Source organism: Lepisosteus oculatus, chromosome 9, assembly GCF_040954835.1.
Source record: "Lepisosteus oculatus isolate fLepOcu1 chromosome 9, fLepOcu1.hap2, whole genome shotgun sequence".
Taxonomy (NCBI): Eukaryota; Metazoa; Chordata; class Actinopteri; order Semionotiformes; family Lepisosteidae; genus Lepisosteus; species Lepisosteus oculatus.
In genome coordinates this window covers 3,564,926-3,584,909 of record NC_090704.1, presented here as the reverse complement: position 1 = coordinate 3,584,909, position 19,984 = coordinate 3,564,926, and the positions used below count along the sequence as shown (strand labels likewise).

The window sequence follows — 19,984 nt, the reverse complement described above, 5'->3', positions numbered from 1 at the left end:
CTGTCTCCTCATGCTCACCAGGGGAGACCGTGTTACTCTTAGGAACTGTGCTACCAGTTTGCTCGATACTGTAGACAACAGATGATCTGCTGCCATTTTAAACACCTGTTTCTAGGCTGGACTGAGATGACAGATTCTTAGTACTGTGTCAAATTTGAACATGACCTCCTTTGGGAGTCAAATGACCACAAGTTGTAGTATGTGTGGTCCAAGTCTCTGCCCAGCAGAAGTTAGGGTTCTGATAATCCAAAACCTGCACTGGGCTCATTGATATATCCTGGCAATCGTTTCCCTTGAATTTAACACATTTTGCAAATACTTGATTAAAATATTCAGTTGTGCTTTAAGGAACAGAAGCTTGCATTTTCTGACATTAACTCCGAATACCTTTAGACTGGGAGAGGGGAGGGGTAGTGAGAGAAAGCCAAAAACGGATCTTTTCAGAACTTTATTGTGCTGTGTATTTACATCCAGTCCGACAGACCCACATCTGGCGTGAACAGGGAAAAGCCCTTCTGAAAGCAGAGTGCCGACATTCCAAGTAAAGCTTGGTGTATAAGGAGGATGTGCGCTTTAGATTAAGGCACAGCTCTGGCTTCAAACCGCATGCTTAGGCAGGCAGCCAGTGGCCATGCCAACTGCACTGAGCTCAGCTGGGGGAGGCCACTTTTCAAAGCAATCCACTACCTGGTGAACAGCTACACTGAAGCTGGAGGGGGAAAACTAATGTCCGCAATTAGTTACCCATGTAGTGTGTGGATAGTTGCTAAGGAACTTAATACATTCGCTTTTAAAAGAAAAATCTCCCCCATTCTTTAAAAAAAAGTAGCCCTCGACATAAGAACTTTGTCACTGTAGTGAATTACTTTTCTATGGTGACTTTCCCCAGTGACCCGGACTGTGTCCAGAATACAGTCTTGCATACAGGCTGGGTGATCAGTATGCAGCTGTTCTCTATACGAGTATACAACTGTCCAGTAGAGCAGAAATTGCAAAAAAGAAACAGCAAGACAATTTATACAGGCAAGATTTCCTCCCCCCCCCACCTAACAAAACATTCAGTGGTGCCTGTCCATAAGAGAGCCAGTCTTGGAGACCATAGATGGAAGACAAATATAAAAGGAGAATTGATAGGTTGGGGTACCACACTTTGGTAATACAGAATCTTCTGAAAAACACAAAAATAGTACCTTTAAGTCAAAAAGCGCAAGAAGAGTAAATTATTGCAGTACTTAGCTGATGAAGGTTCTGTGCCCAGAGATGTTTAAAGTGCTATTCTGGTATATAAGAGTTGTGAAAGCAGTTACAGTAATTTATGGCCTTATGCCGATGTAGTCAGGACATCCTCTGGCACTGCACTTTATGCTCATTCAACTGCTGACATATTTTAAGTAGCAACATAGTTAAAGTTCAGTATTAAAAGGACAGCTCTTTAGTGCTGACCCCCCCCACCTCCACCTAGAATTGCTAGAGGTGAATATTCACCTTAAGACAACGGCCTTTGGGGCTTTTAAGCAAAACGCTGAAAACATAGTCTGTTAAATTTCCTGAGTGAAAGATTGCCCCACTATAGGCCAAATGTGGGTATGGGTTAGAACGTCTCTCCCTTTCCACACTGAAACCAAATTCTTTCAGGATTCAGTCTGAAAATCGATCACACAAGTATCTGAGCTTCAGTTCGTCACTCGAAACCATCTTCAGGTTTGACATTGTGAAGGTACCATGCAGTGTGCATATTTTTAAGTAGATTACCCGCTTCAGAAGTATTTTTAAATCAGTAAACAGCTGAGATTACATCACCCTATAGACACCGCACTTTTATAAATATGTACAAAAATATATCAGTAAACTAGAACCACATGATAATATGAGAATCCAGTCATCATCCATATACAATGTGTGGTTTAGATGAGAATTGGCTTTCTGAAAAACAAAACAATTTGTCCAGAGAGTTACTGCCACATTCATGGTCTTCAGACAACACATTAGGTTAGCTTCAGATAGTTTGGCTAGAGAAATTATCACATGGTTATTAAACATGAGACACTTGTTACCACTTATGTGTTCCAATGGTCAAGTTGCATCAGAATAATTATCATGGTCAGTACAGCACAATAAACTAACAAGAATTTTACTGAAGTGCTCTTAAGAACATTTATGGTAGCTGGATACCTGCCAGTGTAGTAAGTCCTATTTAACCCGTAGTCCACAACTCAACAAGATTACACATGACACTCTATAAGCATTTGGTAGTCCGTTGTCATTACAGGGTCTGAAGGTTTCTCCCAACCCCTGCTGATCACCTCCTTATTTCTCTGGCTGAAGTCCGTTCAGCTAATTCGTCAAGGCACCCCAGAACTGACCAGTCTTCAGCTACTGTATATTGTCCGTCCCCAGCAGCAGAGTGAGGTTAATCCACATACGTGACTTCTAGAGCTAACCCACTGCTAGTCCTTGAGTGACACTAGTGCTCATGTGGAGCCCCACTAAATAATTCCATGGAAAGTAAACATCCATAAATATCTGCACACCAAACAAACAGTAATTAAAGCAAGTGCTCTCTGAAAGTGATGCATTAACTAGAAGCTAACATTCAAGAGTTCTAAGGGTGAACCATCCCCAGTTACAGAAATCAGGTAGTGAGCAGCAGTTAACAGCATGAATGTAGCCGTACCTGAATGTACTTCAGGAAAACAAAGATAAACCTCATAATACAAATGTATCAGATGAATGACCAAGACCCTGGGAGATTAACGATAAACATTTACAACATTCAATGTGCACAACGGTAACATTACTTCAGCAATAGCAAAAAAAAAACAATGTTTTGAAATGGTTAGGTTCACTTGCATGAATCTTCATACTACACGTGATATTAAACAGCATTAGGATTATATTGACAGTTTATTGCTTGCATAAAGTAATTGCATATTTGCCTATTGACTGTGACTATAAGCAAAGAAGAGCACTGTAACTTGTTTGCGAGTTCTGCAAGATATAAAACACTATCCAGGATCTGTCTGTCACCATAGCCTTAAAGGTTAACTGCAGCACAGCTAAATAGGTGGCCTTTTAAAAAGGTAGCCTTACACCCTTGCTCTTCACTTTACTTAACAGTACATGGTAAAAACATGCTTTAGCGCATAAAAGACAGATTTGTGTTTTTTTTTTAAATGAGCAGTAATGCAAAAACAAAAATGCAAAAAAAAAATCTAAATTTTATAGATTGGAAATAAAACCTTTACGACAAATATTGTTTGTGCAAAGGGAACTATTTACGTTATTATTGTATTAGCCTGAAGTACTAAGGGGCACAATTCCTGTAGAGTATGCAAAATCACTTGGTCTTAAATATATAAATAGAACATACTGCTAAAACTGGTTTCAAACAGCCGGTTTTTCAAGGACCCTGCAGCTCCACTGATTTGTGGGTCAGGTTTTGCGATGCTCATTCCTGTGCGCAGGTGAAGAACCACACAACCACACAACACAGGGCTGCCGCTCCAGGGACACACCAGGAGCCTGCAGCACAGCAGCGAAAGCCAACACTCCCCCGGCCACTGGAGCATAACCCACTTTCCGGGGCTCTCTGGACGGCCTCGAAGCTGAGCAGGTTCCTCGCCCGTCCGTCTTTCTCGCTGCACCGCAGGAAGAAACAGGAAAGGACGAGGGCGCCACGTACCTGCCGAGCCGTCCCACACCGGCCTCGACGGTTACAGGACGACCTAAGATCAAGACGAGAAAAAAAATAACTGCAGCAGGAGGAGGGCGAATGAACAAGCCTTTTAGGGTTTTGGGATATCAGTGCAATGGAAAGGAGAGCCCGGTGCAAACAGGGGAAAGACAAGATCACTTTATTGGCCGTATACAATTTCTTGTATTGGGAATGTGTCTTTTTGCAGAGCCCAGTTTGCTCTCCATGAGACACACAGACAGGGAGAGAAGCTGGGGGTCAGAGCGCAGGGTCAGCCATTTACGGTGCCATTATGGTGCCATTAGCCATTGCTCAAGCAGGTGTGAGCCTGGTCAGTACCTGGATGGGAGACCTCCTGGGAAAAACTAAGGTTGCTGCTGGAAGAGGTGTTAGTGGGGCCAGCAGGGGGCGCTCACCCTGCAGTCCATGTGGGTCCTAATGCCCCAGTGTAGTGACGGGGACACTTTACTGTAAACAGGCGCCGTCCTTCAGATGAGACGTAAAACCGAGGTCCTGACTCTCTGTGGTCATTAAAAATCCCAGGCCGTTTCTCGAAAAGAGTAGGGGTGTAACCATTGGCCCTTACCAATCATGGCCTCCTAATAATCCCCATCTATGAATTGGCTTCATTACTCTGCTCTCCTCCCCACTGATAGCTGATGTGTGGGGAGCGTTCTGGCGCACTATGGCATCATCCAGGTGGGGGCTGCACACTGGTGGTGGTGGAGGGGAGTCCCCATTACCTGTAAAGTGCTTTGAGTGGAGTGTCCAGAAAAGCGCTATATAAGTGTAAGACATTATTATTATTATTATTATTATTATTATACGGCGCAACTGGGGTTAAGGGCCCTGCTCAGGGGCCCAGCGCAGTAGGGTTCCTCTGCCGGCCGCAGGACCCTGCCAGCCACAGGCGCGGATCCTGAGCCACAGAGCCACCGGCGGCCCTACCTTAGGCTGCTCCAGCACGAGCCAGCGCTCGGAGGTCGTCTGGACGTCCTGCCCGCTCAGCGGCTCTCGCAGACGCACCTTCACCTCCAGCCTGCCCCCCGTGGGCTTGCGCCCGTCCATGACCTTACCCAGAGCACAGAAGACCCCGTCAGCCCGGGCAGGGAACTTCGCTTGTCAACACAACCGCAACCTCCATAACCGACAGGGCGGGGAGGTGGTGGAAATGTCGAGCAGCGGCCTCGGTGTTTCTCCCAGCCCAGTATTGTTTCTGAAAACTGACTTCTCTTTGGCACAGACCATCAATCGCAAGATGTACAAGTTTAAAAAACAACAACATAAAAACCGTTAAAAAAAAAAATCACAGGTTTAAATGGCGGTAGTAGGCCATGTGCTGTATACTTTCATGTTCTTGTAAGGTAGTGTCAATATCTAGAAGTCACAGACGGCGTTAACAAGCACCTTTGCTTTTAACGCCGGCCTTTTCTGTAGGCAGTGTGGGGTTCCTGGGCGCTTGGCCCTAGGTGGTTTGGTCCGCCTGAGCCCTTACCTCGATAATTTCTCGCACTTCACTCTCCTTTTCCAGCTTCTCCAGCTTCAGGTGCGCCGTGCCCACCGGCTTATCGCTTCTCAGGAAGCCACTGTGGAACACGGATTCGGACACTGTTGTCTAGACTCAGCAAGTCCTTTTGCACACCCCACCCGCAAGAGTAAGGAGCAAAGGCAACGACTGACGGAGCACCAGAAAACACAGCTGAAAGGTCCAGCAGACACGGATTACTGCGCACAAAGGATCAGGATCTGAGGAAGGCCTAGTGGCACAGCCGTTAGCAGCACTGGGGCCCTGGGTTCAATTCCTGACCTATCTGAGTGGAGTTTGCATGTTCTCCCCATGCTCGCACTGGTTTCCACTGGGGGCTCTGTTTTCCCCCCACAGTCCAAAGACATGCTGGTAGGTTGATGGGCTTCTGGGAAGACTGGCCCTTGTGTGAGTTTGTGCCCTGCAATGGACTGGCGTCCCACCCACAGTGTACCCTGCCTTGCACTGTCCCTGAATTAGATGAAGCCGTTAGAAAATGGATGGAAGGGTCTAAAGAACGCCAGACAGCTCACTATGACCTGCTCAGCGCCTGGTGTGGAGCACTAAAATTATTTGTGCAAGCACAGCGGACATAGGATTGTATTGCAGGTGGGGAAAAAGAGAAGACAAAGCAAGTGAAATGAAGACGGACTCGGCATAAATCTCCTCCCCCCCCCCAGTGTGAAATGAAAGAGAGTAGACGAACCCAGAGAAGCACCCTAAAGTGCAGCAGTCCAACACACCCGTACCAAGCCATGTGCAAGCAGGGGGTTCGGTAGCACCACTGGAGACAGCTGGAAAAAAACAGTTCTCTTTCTTTCCAAACATTCAAATCATTGAGGGTGCGAAGATAAAAGCTGAAGAGCTCACCCTTTGTGGAACACCTCCAGCTTCAGGCCTTTGGACTGAATGGCTCTCCTGAAGCCCCTGTGGTTCCTGTTAATGCTGAGCTTGAAACTCTGGTTGTACTCTGGGGGAAAAAAGGCACAAGCTGGTGAGCCTTGTGCTGCCCGATTGGAATGTCTGCCCGATTTCCCAAGCCAGTTCGGACTTCGGAGTAGGCATGGTGTCCAAAATGTGCGAGTGGCGATTCCCCTCTCTGATAAGTAATCTTTGTTTCTTATTTCACTGGCTATCCCTGTCACACCTAGCTCATTACTGATCACGAGAATAATTATGATAAGGGTTCCAGACCGCGACATCTAGATCACAGACGTCAACATGAGCAAAACAACAAGCACCTTAACAGGCCGAGCCCGACAGAAACCTCAGCTTTTTCCAAACAACTGTGTTTCACCACTCTAGACAGGGACTGAGCAAGAACACAAACACATACCCGGACAGTTAGTATTCTTGATCACTGCTGTTTTATGCTTCTGTGCTTGTTCCTGCGAGGACAAGAAACAGGTATGAGCACAACCTAAAAGCACCTTCTTCCCATCTCCCCAATAAAAAGGACAAAAATAATACTTTTGAAGAAAAGTACTTCAATAGCATCTCCATAAGTCTTAATCCAAATGCAAAGATGCTCACCACACTGGGATAGGGGAATTCAAATTTCACGTATGCATCTAGATCATTTGGCACTACACCTGGGGGAAGAGCAGAAAGACCGTGACGTTTTCACACCCATGTGATCTCAGACCACAACAACAACTAAAATCACAAGAAGCCTTCGTAGAACAGGAAAGAGAACCATTAACCCCAGCTCTCTTCAGCTTGGTCTTGTACCACAGTCACTCAAGGTGACCCTGCACGTCTTAAGCATCCATGTAGAAAACATTTTTTAATGGAATTAACAGTGAAACGTCTTCCCAATAAAAAGGATTAAAAACTGCAAGAGTCAGCGAAGTAATTCAGCGCCAGTAGCTCCTGTGGAACAAACAGCGTGTATTGGTTGGATCTGGTCTCTTACCTTGAGGCGCAGGCAGATTGATTCCTTTAGCAATGATTACTACCATCTCCGTGCTGCTGAGCTCTGGGAAAATCCTTGACAAAAGGAGAGAGAAGGAATATTTGGCTCAGCTGAAGGCTCTCCCTTCAACTAAAATAGGCCAGACTGGAGCACTGGAAGTGGTGGCTGGAACAAAACCCAGCACACACCTCATGACCAGGGTTAGGGATCGTCGTCCCCTGCACTTAAACGGAAGATGTGCAGAATGACAACTAAAAGAGAGTGACCAACACAGTGGTTTGCTTTAAGCATAAAACACCTTGGCAAATTTCTTAGCCGGTTAAAAGTTTGGATTTTTATATCATGCACACATTAAACTCTTTCTTTTGGTATAAAAAAATTCACAATCTACACATAAGCTTTACTTTCACATGCATAACCCCCACCCTGCAACTCCGAGTGTATCATTTGAAATAGTCTGCAGTCCTACTGATGATGGCCCTACCGCATGGTTTTGTATGTCCTCTCCTCAAAATGGTGTTTGGGAGGATCCAGACCTTGGCTTTGGGACAGTTTTAGGATTTCTAGGCTCTTCTTACAGCTTTCTGCCATCTTTTCAAACCTAAAAATTGAAGGAATCACAGTGAACTACAAGTGTAAACGAAACCATTGGGCTCCTCTAACATCCAAGTGTCAGGCAGATCTGTGCCAGGGCTGACCTTTCAGCAGCACTTACAATTACAGTGCTCTTACAGTCCCCAACGAGTCCCAGGCAGAACGAAATCAGAAAACAAAACGGTAAAACATCTTAAAAAGTCTACAGTATCCAAATGAAAGCAAACTTTCATAATGTTAATGAGACAAAAATGATACTAAAACCATGTTTAAAGGGTAGGTTATAGTGAATGGAAATGAGAAAAATACTACTATTAACAGGACTTAATTGAAATATGAAGCATTTACCCTTGAAATAATGAAATTCATTTGCTAAAACGGTCAGTGGCACTAGGACAAAAGCACAGATAGACACTTGGCTATACCGAAGCATTGTGTCGCCTCTCGTCTGAGGAGATGGGCAGCTGTATTCTCGCTTGCCCAGAGGATTTAGAATAAAAGCTAAACTTAAGCATCAACAGGACTGCCACTCTGACAGGAGCCAGCATGCCTGCTAAGCGCTGCAGCTCTCCCTGGCACTGCAGAGAGCACACACGCACTGCGCAGTTAAGCCCACTCTGCGCTGAGGGCGGGGGGGGGGGGGCAGTGCTGGTCCTGGGGGGCCCGCGTGTCTGCAGGTGAACAAGCTCAATCAGCTCACTGCTGGCTGAGTGGCACAACTGTAAGAACTTCTCCCAGCTGTCCTGGTACTGTAGGACTGAACCCCCCCGTTCTAGAGCGCAGTGGTGCCTCCTTCGTGAAGGACGACAAACACTCACGTTGTCTTTCTGTCCTCACGATAACCTCCTGTTTTATTTACTATTCTACACTCAACACAGGGGCTGAAAAACGGCTTTGACATCTATAGATTTGACCACCATGCCCTGCGGTATCTGCTACACCGTGGGGCGACAGCGCCTTGTGTTCCTGCGCAGCCCCGACACCGTTGGGAGATCCCTGTCCTCTGATCAGTGACCTCTTAAGCCAGCAACAGGGGGAACTGAGGCAAATGGCCTCATGTGGTTTGCAAACCTCCTTGTGTTCTCAAGTCAGTTTGGAGGCACACACCGAACGGAAATGATCCACTTACTTTGTAGTTTCTGTTATATTCCCAAGATGAGTAAACTGCTTCGAATAAGCAACGCATTTCTGTAAAAGAACACAGGACAAGCGAGAGTCAGAGCAGAGGAGTAGGGAACTGCATCCAATTTGTGAACTGAACTATTTATGCTGCTTACTACAGGCACAATTTAGAAAAAAAAAGCAATTCCAACTCAGAGCTTACTGGACTTAGCCTTTCTACTCTAAAATGACACGAACTGAAGTGTCACTTCATGGATAAAGAAACAGTGGGCCAGTGTGTGGGTCACTGCTAGGTTCAGTCACCTCGTACTGTTCCTTCAGAATCTTGGCGAGCTGACTGTAAACCTCCTCAGCTCTCTCCGAGAGCTGGACGTCACTGTGATGGATTAAGATGAAGTCCTCGTCTTCGTCACCGGGGGGAGATGGCACCTGAAAAGAAAACAGCAAGACTCTATAAAGAAGCCTGTATATTACCCATGGAGCTTTTCCACCCCAAGCACTTTTACAAATCAGGAGAAGCTCCACCTTAGCGACGCACAGCAGCCAGCCAGAGATGTCAGAAACGGCTTCGCCAACTAAATTAAGGAACGGCTTTAGGGAGGCCATGATAGAAGTGTACCTGAGCCGCCTCTATTTATTTGAAAAAAAAAAAAAAACAGGGTCTCTGCAGTGGCCACCATGCAGGGATACTGGCTTGAAATTCTGGTCTACTGGAGAAAGAGCACCACCTAGTGGTCATCAACAAGACTTTCAGCAGCAGCCTGTTTCTTTTTCTGGAGGCATCCCATCCCAGCAATGAGGAGGCCCAGCCTTGCTTCGCTTCCAAGAGTTGACAAGATCCAGGTGGAGGAGCTAACACTGCTGATTTACGACAATCTGTGGCTTCAGCACACCTCTTAAGCCACTCATATATACTCTGTATAACAAACACTAAGCCTGCAGAATGATATTTTATCACAACGACCTACAAAGCATTCAATAAGCGTATGTACATGCAAGTAATGTGTGCTTACTGACAGCAGGAAAAGACTGATCACCTAACATGCCAACTTCCTGTGGGCATAAGACTCCGTCAGCATGTGATGTATTATTAAGGTTTGTCGTTTTTATCACAATTGCTGCGATGTGAAAGACTGCGCCGAGTTCCATGTGGATTTGTGCCCCCTGCGCCCCTGGCCCGTGTCTGAAGGGTCCGGCGGCTTGAGGGTACCTTGGTTATGTCGACCGATTTCCCGCTCCTGGCTGCCTCGATCATGGGCTCGAAGACCTTGGCGGTTCTCAGGAAGTGCCTGGCCTGCTCCAGGTCGTTCTTCTGCTTGGCCTGAAGAGCGGCCTTCATGTACTGCTTCCTGCGGCTCTCCAGGAAGTCCAGCTGCTGCTGAGCTGTGGTGGACAGGGAGGGGGGACGGAATCAGGGACCGTTCCCGGCAAGGAACAGGGCACCCTTACCACCATCGCTCGACAGGGCAGCCGATGCACACTTTAAGCATCGTTGCAAAAAAAAAAGATTTGTTTAAATGCTAACTGAGTGAAGAGTGTCTTGGCAGCACAAGGTGACGTGCTGCTGTTCAGGGAGGTACCTGTGTGACTGAGCCCCGCTGTCGGGACACGTTTCTCTGGCAAAGGGGACGGAGTCTTGGGACCCTGCATTGTGGGCGGCACTGCCAGCATCGGCTTTTTGGGCTTCTGAGGGACTGAGGAAGACTGCTTGACCTGCCATAGGGAGGGAGAGAGACACGAAGTGAGCACAGCAGACAATTCAAAACTCCCCCCTTTCGCGAACGTTCAAAGAAGAAGCAATTTGCTGATGGAGAGCCTTGAGCCTCTAAAAGCTGCTGTCTATCCTCAAGCTTTTCAAACACCTTCACAGGAAGAACACAAAAGGCGGCTTACCCTGCATTTTAAAACCAAACATTAGATGAACGCAGTCGAAAGGGGCACGAGCAGATAAATTCGGGATAAATTCTCAATGCCATGGTCTCGAAATGTAATCTGATGAGCGGAAACGCACTTGAAGAAGCATGACTTCCTGCGCCTCGGCCTAGACAGAGGCAGCCAGACTCAGGCCATTCTACCAGCTAATCGAAGGAGACGCCGCCGCCCACAACCTCATGCTCTTCATCCTCTGCGCCGTCATCGTCCTCCCCCTCCTGGTTCTCGTCGGCAGTCAGCCTGGAGGCTGCCTCCAGCGCGGCCGCGATGCCCTTGTCCGCTCCGGCCCCCTCCAGCCCCGGGATCGGGGGGAAACCTGCAGGGAGAAATAAAAGGCACCCCTCACAAAGACGCGCCGCACCCCGGCCTGGCCCGAGACAAGAGACGCAATGGGAGCGTCTGACTTTTCCCCATGAGATCTCGCAGGCGAATGCACGGCCCTTCGCAGCACCGTCTTCAATCGATCGCATGACGAAGCAGCGTTCAGCTGCTCAAAATACCTCTCAGTGCCTTCTACCAGCTGCCTGGGAGGAGCTGGCTGTGGTCGAGTTACCTACCTGGTGGGACTGGCAACTCCTCAAGGCTGACTGGCCTCCCTGCTTTGTGCGCTCGGATGGCGCTCTGGTATTGCTGCATGGAGACAGAAGAGGGCAGAAGATCTAATGAAGTCAATATGTGAATTGGCTATATTACTCTGCTCTCCTCCCCACTGATAGCTGGTGTGTGGGGAGCGTTCTGGAGCACTATGGCTGCCATCGCATCATCCAGGTGGGGCTGCACATTGGTGGTGGTGGAGGGGAGTCCCCATTACCTGTAAAGTGCTTTGAGTGGAGTGTCACGAAAAGCGCTATATAAGTGTAAGCAATTATTATTATTATTAACTCCTCCAGTCTCGCCACCGCCCTCTCCCTCCAATTCACACCACCGGCGCTCTCACCTTGGCGATGCGGTCATGCATCCTGGCTTTGCGGTCGTCTCCGCTCTGCTTGGCCTGAGCGCACGCCTCCTTATACTTGGCCATCCTCTGTTCCAAAGCCTCCAGCATGCTTCTGGGCTGGGGAGGTGCAGCTGAGAAGGAGCAGGAATTTTTGTACTGAATTTCTTGTCTTCGACTGATCGCACAACGAAACAGCATCCCGAAGACAGGAGACAGGAGAGATCTCCTGTAAACCTTCTCTTAATGGAAATATGAAGGATCATTTGAACCAACGTTTTAAGTTCTGTGCCCTTCTCAGGACTGATAAGAGAAAAGCTGAATTCTCCTTCACCTGGTGGTACTGATGTGCTGTCTGCTGCCTGCAAAGAGCGATTCTCCTCAACAGCGCCACCCGTCTTCTGCGAAGGGGAAGGCTCTTTCAATTTCACTTCTGCAGCTGAAACACAGAGTAACCTGGTCACTAAAATAAACACAGAACACAGAGACTGCATCGATAAAAAGCGGCGAGCCCTGTAACTACTGATTTTCCTGCTGACTCAATCACTTTGGTCGATTCACAGGGTTACAACACATGGGCATTTACATAACTATTCAACTGCATTAAAAGGCAGAACTGCCTCCTGAATTATGCGTGAAAGCATCCTTCAGAAGCTGTGATTCTAAAACATGGAGGCCAGAAAGGGGTAAAATAGTACACAACAAAGCAAACCAAAACTGCTCCTATCTAAAAAAAAACTCAACGTCTACATTCTTACAACAATATCCGTCACCAGCCATAAACTTGGATGGATCCAAATGATGTCACCCATTTCATTAGAATTTGCAGACTGGAGTTTCTTCGGGCCCGCAGAAGCAAAGCTGTTATCTTGGAGCTGATTCACCTCAGCTCTGCAGGCATCTCTTGCTCTGTCCTGACCCGGTTCTGGTGCCGACTCTTACCTCCAGGCGGGGGGGGCATCTGGCTCAGATCCACGGGCTGACCGCTCTCCAGAGCTTCCAGCACCACGTCAAACTTCTGTTCCCCCGAACACAAAGCATAGAGAGGTGCTCGTTTAATCACTGGGCTGAGCAGGTAAAAAGATCTGGAGGATCAGTCCCCACCCACGACAACTCATTGCAAAAAAAAATGCAACTGTCCAAAATGGCATTACAACACAACAACACAACATTTTCAGGTTTTTAGTGTTGCCACTTAACAACAGACGCTTAAAAAGAAGATTCATTTCTATAACCTGTTCCAAACAAGAAGTTAAAATCCCTTATTTGACCTTCAATCAACATAAAGACCAAATCTGTGACAAGAGACACGCTATTCTGAATTAGTTTAATAGTCAGTTACATGGACAGCATTGTCCTGCGACTAACATGTGCTGCAGCACAGATTACGCATGTGTTCCAATAAAGAAAAAAGCCTGTGAATGTTTTTTGTTAGATATGTAAAACACGATACATATACCTCCTTTCAAAGGAAATAATTTTAACCCTGCAGGACTTGTGTGTCAATAAACCTTAGGATACCCTGCAAAGTTCCTACTTCCTTCATTGAGAAACACCACACTGGCTTTCCTGCGATGCCCTTTCTGCATCAACAACATTCCTCTCCCTTACCATGCGTATATCTTATCTGCTCCAGCCCTTGACAATCAAGCGCTGCTGCCAGACAAAATATCATTTCAAAACCCCCCGAGATCTTCCTCGCCCCCCCCCAGGCTGCTGGTTCACCTTGAGCGTCCTCATGTACTGCCTGGCTCGGTCCAGGTCTCCCTCTTGCTTTGCCTTAACCGCTGCGATTTTATACTCCCTCTGCCTCCCCTGCAGCAGCGCCCTGGTGGACTCCTGGTCCGGCCCTGTCAATGTGAAAAATCAAGCAAAGGCCAAAAAATAAATACAACGGTTCCATCAGAGGCGTCCACACAAGACCACAGCAAGAGGACGTTTACTCTGCGCGTGCGTGACCGACCTCTGGGCAATCTGGGTTCATTTCATTTCAAACTACTTGCTTTTTTACGGCATTACTTGGACTGTGCTCACGTGCGCAGATCACACATCAAACCTCACCGGCAGCTGCATCTCGGCCCCTCTCCTCCCCTTCCTCCGGGGCGGCCGAGGGTGCGGTCTCCGGCGCTGTCCCAGGATGCTCGGTGTGCTCGGGAACGGCATCGGACACGAGCTCTGGCACTGCTGCCGGCGCCGCTATGCCGCGGGCTGACGGTTTCCCGCTGGCTACCGGTGGCGGTATTTCTGCTTCATTTATCTGGTTTCCTTTCCGCACAGATGCTAGCATTGTCTGCAGGGTCTAAGTTAAAAAAAAAAAAAACACCAGCCACCTCTCATTTATAAGAATTAAGAAGACCACGTTCTATTCCACAACACAGTTTGCTAGAAGCTGCAACCAGCCTGTAAAACTACAACTACACAGCTGCTATAAAAACTGAAATAATTTATGAGCTAATCATTGCACACCTGCTATGGAATTGGAGGCGTACAATATCTCCTCTATACTTCTCAGCTCTTAGCAAGTGTATCAAGGTCAAGACGTGCTTTTACTCCGTTTAGCTCAGAAAGACTCAGTCTGGGCATGAATGACTCCTTTCCCTTCTGCCCTTGACTTTCCAATGGTCCCTGGCCTTCTTATCCGGCTGCGTGCACTTTAGTTTCACGTCAAGCACAGCACGCACGTGCTCCGACTTCCACTCTCCTCTTCGCCCAACCTACCTTCAGGCCCCTTTCGTATCTCCGAGCTTTGGAGGAGTCACCCGCGGACTTGGCATTGCTAATCGCAGCCTGGTACATTTCTATTCTTTCTTCTAAGGTGTGCTCTACACTACCAGGCACTGCAGGCACTTTAGCTACCTGTAACACAACGCAGACAAGAGAGAGCATTCACATCGGTGCGTGTATTTCTGTACAAGCCTCCACATGTCCTCAGTCTCCTGAATTACATACTACTTATTATTTAACAACAGCGTGCCCTCATTTCGTTATAGAAAACAAACAGAAATGAACATTATCCGAACAAACGTTTTCAAAATACTTTGTTTCGCTCTTTCACTGCTTTCAGTTCAGAGAAACCTACATCATTACACTATAATTTGGCAGGTGAAACCGCTGTTATCAGTCAAGTCTCCTCCATCTTAACATCCAAACTGCTCTCTGTCACACAGCCCATGTAAACACTGCAATGCTGATCTCGAGTCAAGAATTACTAGGTGCATTCTGAGGCTTGAGGGATTGTCCTACAGTTAATACAACCACATCAATTCAGCCTAAAAAGAGAAAAGACTACGAGAGGTCCCGAGTCAGGCATTCAATACCCAAACCCTAAAAAAAGCACTAACAGCTTCGATCCAATGGACTTGTTCAAGGTCAACATTGCAGCCCAAGCCAGAGTAAACAAGCAGAAGCCTGGGTGGGCGAGATGCATTTAGGACTGAGAACAGGAGGCGCTTCAGTACACATAGGGATACAGGGGTCTGGAAGCTGTTGAAGCCGATACTCTGGCTTCTTTCTGGAAAGGGCTGGACGACGTCCTCAACATCGGTCATATACATGTAATCAGATGAACGAGACAGCGCTTGCTCACAAGCTCCCCCCCTTTGTGTCCTTATGCCTACGCCCACCGCAAAAGAGAAAGCAAATGTCAAATGCAAAAGGGAAACTGCAGGTCAGATGGGCAACGCAACAAGGAGGCCTTTCATTCGGATGGCCTTGCTGGGAGAAGGGCAGGAAACATCGGCAGCATTTTCCATTCCCAACATCCTCCATCCTCCCACTCTTTCTCCACTTTCAAGGTGGACATTTATGATCCATGTGCCAAAACAAATCATAGGAAAACTACCGCAGGTTCCCTACACGGGGACTAAAAGATCAAACAAACTGGTTGGTCTTAGGAAGCCTCTGTGTTCTTTTTCTGGCTTTCGTCTCGGCTCTTTCCTACTGCAGAAATAACCCGAATGACCAAGTGCGTTTGGAATTTACAGTGAGCTGCCCAGCCCATTCTGTTACTAAAGCTGCTTTCTGTGTAGAATAATGCTTACACTCAAGCTGGAACTGGGACAGCCATTGTTTTCGCTTGCTGGCGAGAGATGTTTAACGTCTGACTGGAATACAAAAGTCTTTGGCAAGAACAAAATTAACTGGAGCAGGCATGGCAAAAAGCTACGTGGACAATCTACAGTCGTACATGCAGACCGACTTGGTTGGCAGTAAACTGTAACAGCGTTTCACTGTCATAGAAGAGTACTGCTGAAATGCTCTTAATTGTCAATATAACAATATAATATCAGAAACACAGCTGAGCTTTCTAAAAGCTACCATGCAAGTCTCTCATCTACAATGTACAACGTATGAGCACAAACGATACCCCTTCCAGACAGAACTGAGGTTTATACCTGCTCTTTTGACTGAGTTTCAGCACTGGGGGGCGTTTTCACAGTCACAGGGGGTTCAACGGACTCTTCATCCTCCTCGGCCTCCTCCTCACCCACCACTTCCTGCAGCTCCGCCTGGAAACGTCACGAGAGACGCCGCATTAAGACGTAACGACAGGTTTTCGAGTACAGCTGCGCTACTCCTCCCTCCAGAAGAAAAGAGCACCGGCAGAGCTTGTAGAAATGACAGCGTCCGTATTACCAGCAGGTCCTCGTCGTCTTCCAGATCCCCATCGCTGTCCCCTTCGTCTATATCTTTCATGCATTCCTCAGCCAGCTTCTCTATGTGCTCCATTGGCAAGGGGGCTGCAAGGAGAAAGAGACATGCTGTCGCACCACAGCTCGCGAGGAGCGCAGGACCTCACTGTCCCAACTGTCTCATTTGTTCTTCTCGCGCTCGGGAAGCCAAAACATTTGGCACCACAACACTTCCAGGTCCCAGCCCTTCAAGCACACTACAACGCCAGCAGCCATATCACCCTGCAACTCACAACTGGCAGCCCACTGGAGCTCAGCAGGTGTGAGCCTGGTCAGTACCTGGCTGGGAGACCTCCAGGGAAAAACTAGGTTGCTGCTGGAAGAGGTGTTAGTGGGGCCAGCAGGGGACGCTCACCCTGCGGTCCATGTGGGTCCTAATGCCCCAGTGTAGTGACGGGGACACTATACTGTAAACAGGCGCCGTCCTTCGGATGAGACGTAAAATCGAGGTCCTGACTCTCTGCGGTCATTAAAAATACCAGGGCGTTTCTTGAAAAGAGTAGGGGTGTAACCCCGGCGTCCTGGCCAAATTTCCCATTGGCCCTTACCAATCATGGCCTCCTAATAATCCCCCTCTATGAATTGGCTTCATCACTCTGCTCTCCTCCCCACTGATCGCTGGTGTGTGGGGAGAGTACTGGCGCACTATGGCTGCCGTCGCATCATCCAGGTGGGGCTGCACATTGGTGGTGGTGGAGGGGATCCCCATTACCTGTAAAGCGCTTTGAGTGGAGTGTCCAGAAAAGCACTATATAAGTGTAAGACATTATTATTAATTATTATTACAACCCCCCCCCCCCGAGCGCACCCGCTGTGGGCTCCCCCTGGTGGCAGGCACCGGAACGGCACCACACTCACTCTTCCCCTTGGGCTTGGGCTTCGCCCCCCCGGCGGGTCTCCTCCCCACGACGGCGGCAAACTCCGCCTCCAGGTCCGCGTCGTCCAGCTGCCCGTCCATGTCCATCATCTCCTCCGGGCTCAAGTCCACGAACAGGCCCATCTGGCAGCGGGGGGGGGGAGAGAAAGCGCGAGGCGACCTCACACATGGGTGTACTTAATGCCCAGCCGGGCCTGGTCGGTGAAGGACAGCTCCCTGCGTGCTTTTACACAACGCGCCCCTGACCCCCGGCACTCCCCGCGCCCCAGCTCAGGCCCACAGCACCTCCATCCACACCAGCCGGCGCATCCGATAGGAAATGAACACTATCAAATGTGACAGCAGGACTGCGGACGAACAGGGTGGCCCCCAGCTGGCCACAATGTAACTACCGGTTACTAGTTACTACCGTCACCTTCGTAGCATCGCTGTTTGACAGAGAGCGGAAGGGCTCGTGATCCCCATCAGCTTTCCGGTTTCAACACTTCGACTGCTGTGGAGCTCCTGGGTATTTGGAGCCGGTTACCTCCGTGCTGGTCCAACACATACAGGTACACACATTTGAAAATATACTCTGGTCCTGTTGTAAAGGGGGCGTTCGGTAAGCAGGTACTCAAAGGATAACCTTCCTGGCCAGTTTCTGTTGCAGTCACTCACTGGGTTTAGGCCCATAACTAACTTCCTTATTCCGACATCCACCCCGTCCTAAACCCACGATGGATGCACCGAGCTAGCATCAAAGAGCAAAATTAATCCCGCAGGTAGCTCAGTGCACATTGGGATGGGGTTCAATCCTGGTCCTGCAGAGCAGGTTTCAGAGATCATCATTAAACCACACATTTCTAAAGGCCTGGGACACCTGAACTGCGATCGGCTCAACAGGTGAGTCGCTCGGTTATGTCATTTAGGGATCGTTTATGACCAGTCTTTTTTTCTTCTTTTTTTTTTTTGCCCTTCGGCTCTGAAGGACCAAGGCTCTCCTACATGGCTGCACGACTTATGGCCTCTGCTCAGGATTTACAGGTCATTTTTCCAGCCCATCAGCCTGCCTGAGACTGACCGGACTGGGGGAACAGCTGCTCGTCAGAACCATTTGTTTCCAACAACAACAACAACAACAAGGTCTCCTCGTTCACACACCCACTTCCTCCCGTGAAGAGGTGAAGAGTTATTTACCTGCCTGGCCGCGGCGGCGCCCTGGCCTTTCGGCAGCGGGGCTCTTCTGTTCTTCTTGCCCAGCATGTCGGCTCAACAGGCGGCCACGCTGTCGCGGGGGGAGCCGCCCCTACACGGGGAGTTGACGAAACACGGATCACCTCTCCAGAACAGGCAGGAACGGGGTCGGGCCAGACTCCGGGAGTCACGATGGCCTGGTTGTGCGGGAAAAAACAACAACAACCCCATTACCAGCTAGTCGGCTCCGTCGCTTCAGCGGTTAAGTTCAAATACCCTCCTTTTAATTTCTCCCCCCGGTTAAATCGCCAAATTTCTAAAGGCCTGATCCAATTAACTGCGATCGGGGGAGAGCAGGTCACGTCTCTAAACAGTGGGGGAGATCCATGAACTTTTTTTTTTAATCGCAACGACGATTTGTCAAACAGAAACTCCAGTCCAGGAAAGCAATCCCAAAAATAAATAAAACTAGCCTGCCCGGCACAAATATCCGTGTACACCACATAACCTAAAGCGCTGATCTCTAAAGTGAGAAACTTCCCAGCCGAGTAGAATAATATACGACACGGAACACGGTAGTGCAGCCCTTCAATTTAAAATAATCAAATGTGTCTTGACGTTATTACCTTAAACAAATACTGATGTAGTTACTGAACGGGTGACTCCACGTCTTCCGCCCCTTGGTTGACAAACACAACAGACGCGAGTGTAAACCTACCTTACAGCCCAATGCCTAGTAAGACTTTTTTTTTATTATTATTATTATTCTTCTTCTTCTTTCTTTCCTGGTCACAACAAGCCACTCAGCGAGCATGTGACAGCGCTCTTCGGAAATACAGGCGAGAGACGGGGCGGGGCGAAACAGCGACGCGCCTGGCAGACAGCGACACCTGGAGGCCGGAGCCGGCAGTGACGCGCCTCGCCCCGACCCGACCCCGGCCGGGCTGGACCTTCACTTGCTTTTTATCACTTGCACTCTGTATCTGCGTTTCCCGCTAAGTTATATATAACAGGCAATGCTGCAGGTCAACAAATCCACTAGACGCGCAGTCAGGGGACGCCAATGCACTCTGTGTGTGTGTGTGTGACATGGCTAGACTTTTTGGAGAGTTTTCGTTTTGGGATACTTCTGATTCAAATGTAAGAACATGCATCTGTTTCATCCGATCAAACAGATTGAAAAGCGAGCCCCCCCCCCCGAGCCTCATTTGCGGGACAACAGGAATTAAATATCCGCGAAGGAACGAGTAATAGGTTTATCCCAGGCTGACAAGAGACGAAAAGAAACACAACGTTTCGGCTGTGGAGAAGAAGAAGGCTGTCCAGCCAAAACGTTGCTTCTTCTCTTCTCTCTTTCAGCACGGAAAAAAAACTTTTACTCGCTCCTTTGCAGCCTACGCATGCTGACGCAGCTGCCTGCTTGAATTACATATTTGTATTTTGTGCTTTCTAGGTCATTTGACGCCGGTGACGGGAGACCCTGGTCTGGCTCTCTGCTGGTCGTCACGCAAGCGTCAGCTTTCAATT

The 19,984-nt window shown here is 48.4% G+C and overlaps 1 protein-coding gene across 3 annotated transcripts; it reads right to left on the bottom strand.

The window, feature by feature from the left end:
• Positions 1–435: 435 nt before the first annotated feature.
• Positions 436–19,656, bottom strand: cc2d1b (coiled-coil and C2 domain containing 1B). 3 transcript variants are annotated; one of them, XM_069193976.1, is made up of 25 exons: positions 19,084–19,655; positions 18,461–18,654; positions 17,266–17,407; positions 16,352–16,455; positions 16,111–16,224; positions 14,435–14,572; positions 13,778–14,015; positions 13,442–13,566; positions 12,659–12,734; positions 12,051–12,155; positions 11,720–11,850; positions 11,340–11,412; positions 10,959–11,098; positions 10,431–10,563; positions 10,061–10,233; positions 9,154–9,279; positions 8,858–8,916; positions 7,619–7,735; positions 7,135–7,208; positions 6,753–6,811; positions 6,556–6,607; positions 6,090–6,189; positions 5,190–5,280; positions 4,643–4,765; positions 436–3,725 (listed from the first exon to the last, which is right to left on the bottom strand). In XM_069193976.1, the coding sequence occupies exons 2-25, from the start codon at positions 18,524–18,526 to the stop codon at positions 3,714–3,716; spliced, it is 2,571 nt and encodes an 856-aa protein (XP_069050077.1). In that variant the 5' UTR covers positions 18,527–18,654; positions 19,084–19,655; the 3' UTR covers positions 436–3,713. The 3 variants fall into 3 exon arrangements, with proteins under 3 accessions (XP_069050077.1, XP_069050076.1, XP_069050078.1); XM_069193975.1 differs by having other exon boundaries at positions 19,176–19,655; XM_069193977.1 differs by lacking the exon at positions 14,435–14,572 and having other exon boundaries at positions 19,176–19,656.
• Between the last annotated feature and the right edge of the window lie 328 nt (positions 19,657–19,984).

Bases quoted from the DNA above. Each gene is read 5' to 3' on its own strand.
- cc2d1b (XM_069193976.1), bottom strand. From the start codon at position 18,526: ATGCTGGGCAAGAAGAACAGAAGAGCCCCGCTGCCGAAAGGCCAGGGC. The intron at 6,608-6,752 runs GTGAGCATCTTT...TTGTCCTCGCAG, and splicing joins AATTCCCCTATCCCAGTGTG to GAACAAGCACAGAAGCATAA. The intron at 5,281-6,089 runs GTGAGCTCTTCA...CGTGTTCCACAG, and splicing joins CTGGAGGTGTTCCACAAAGG to TGGCTTCCTGAGAAGCGATA.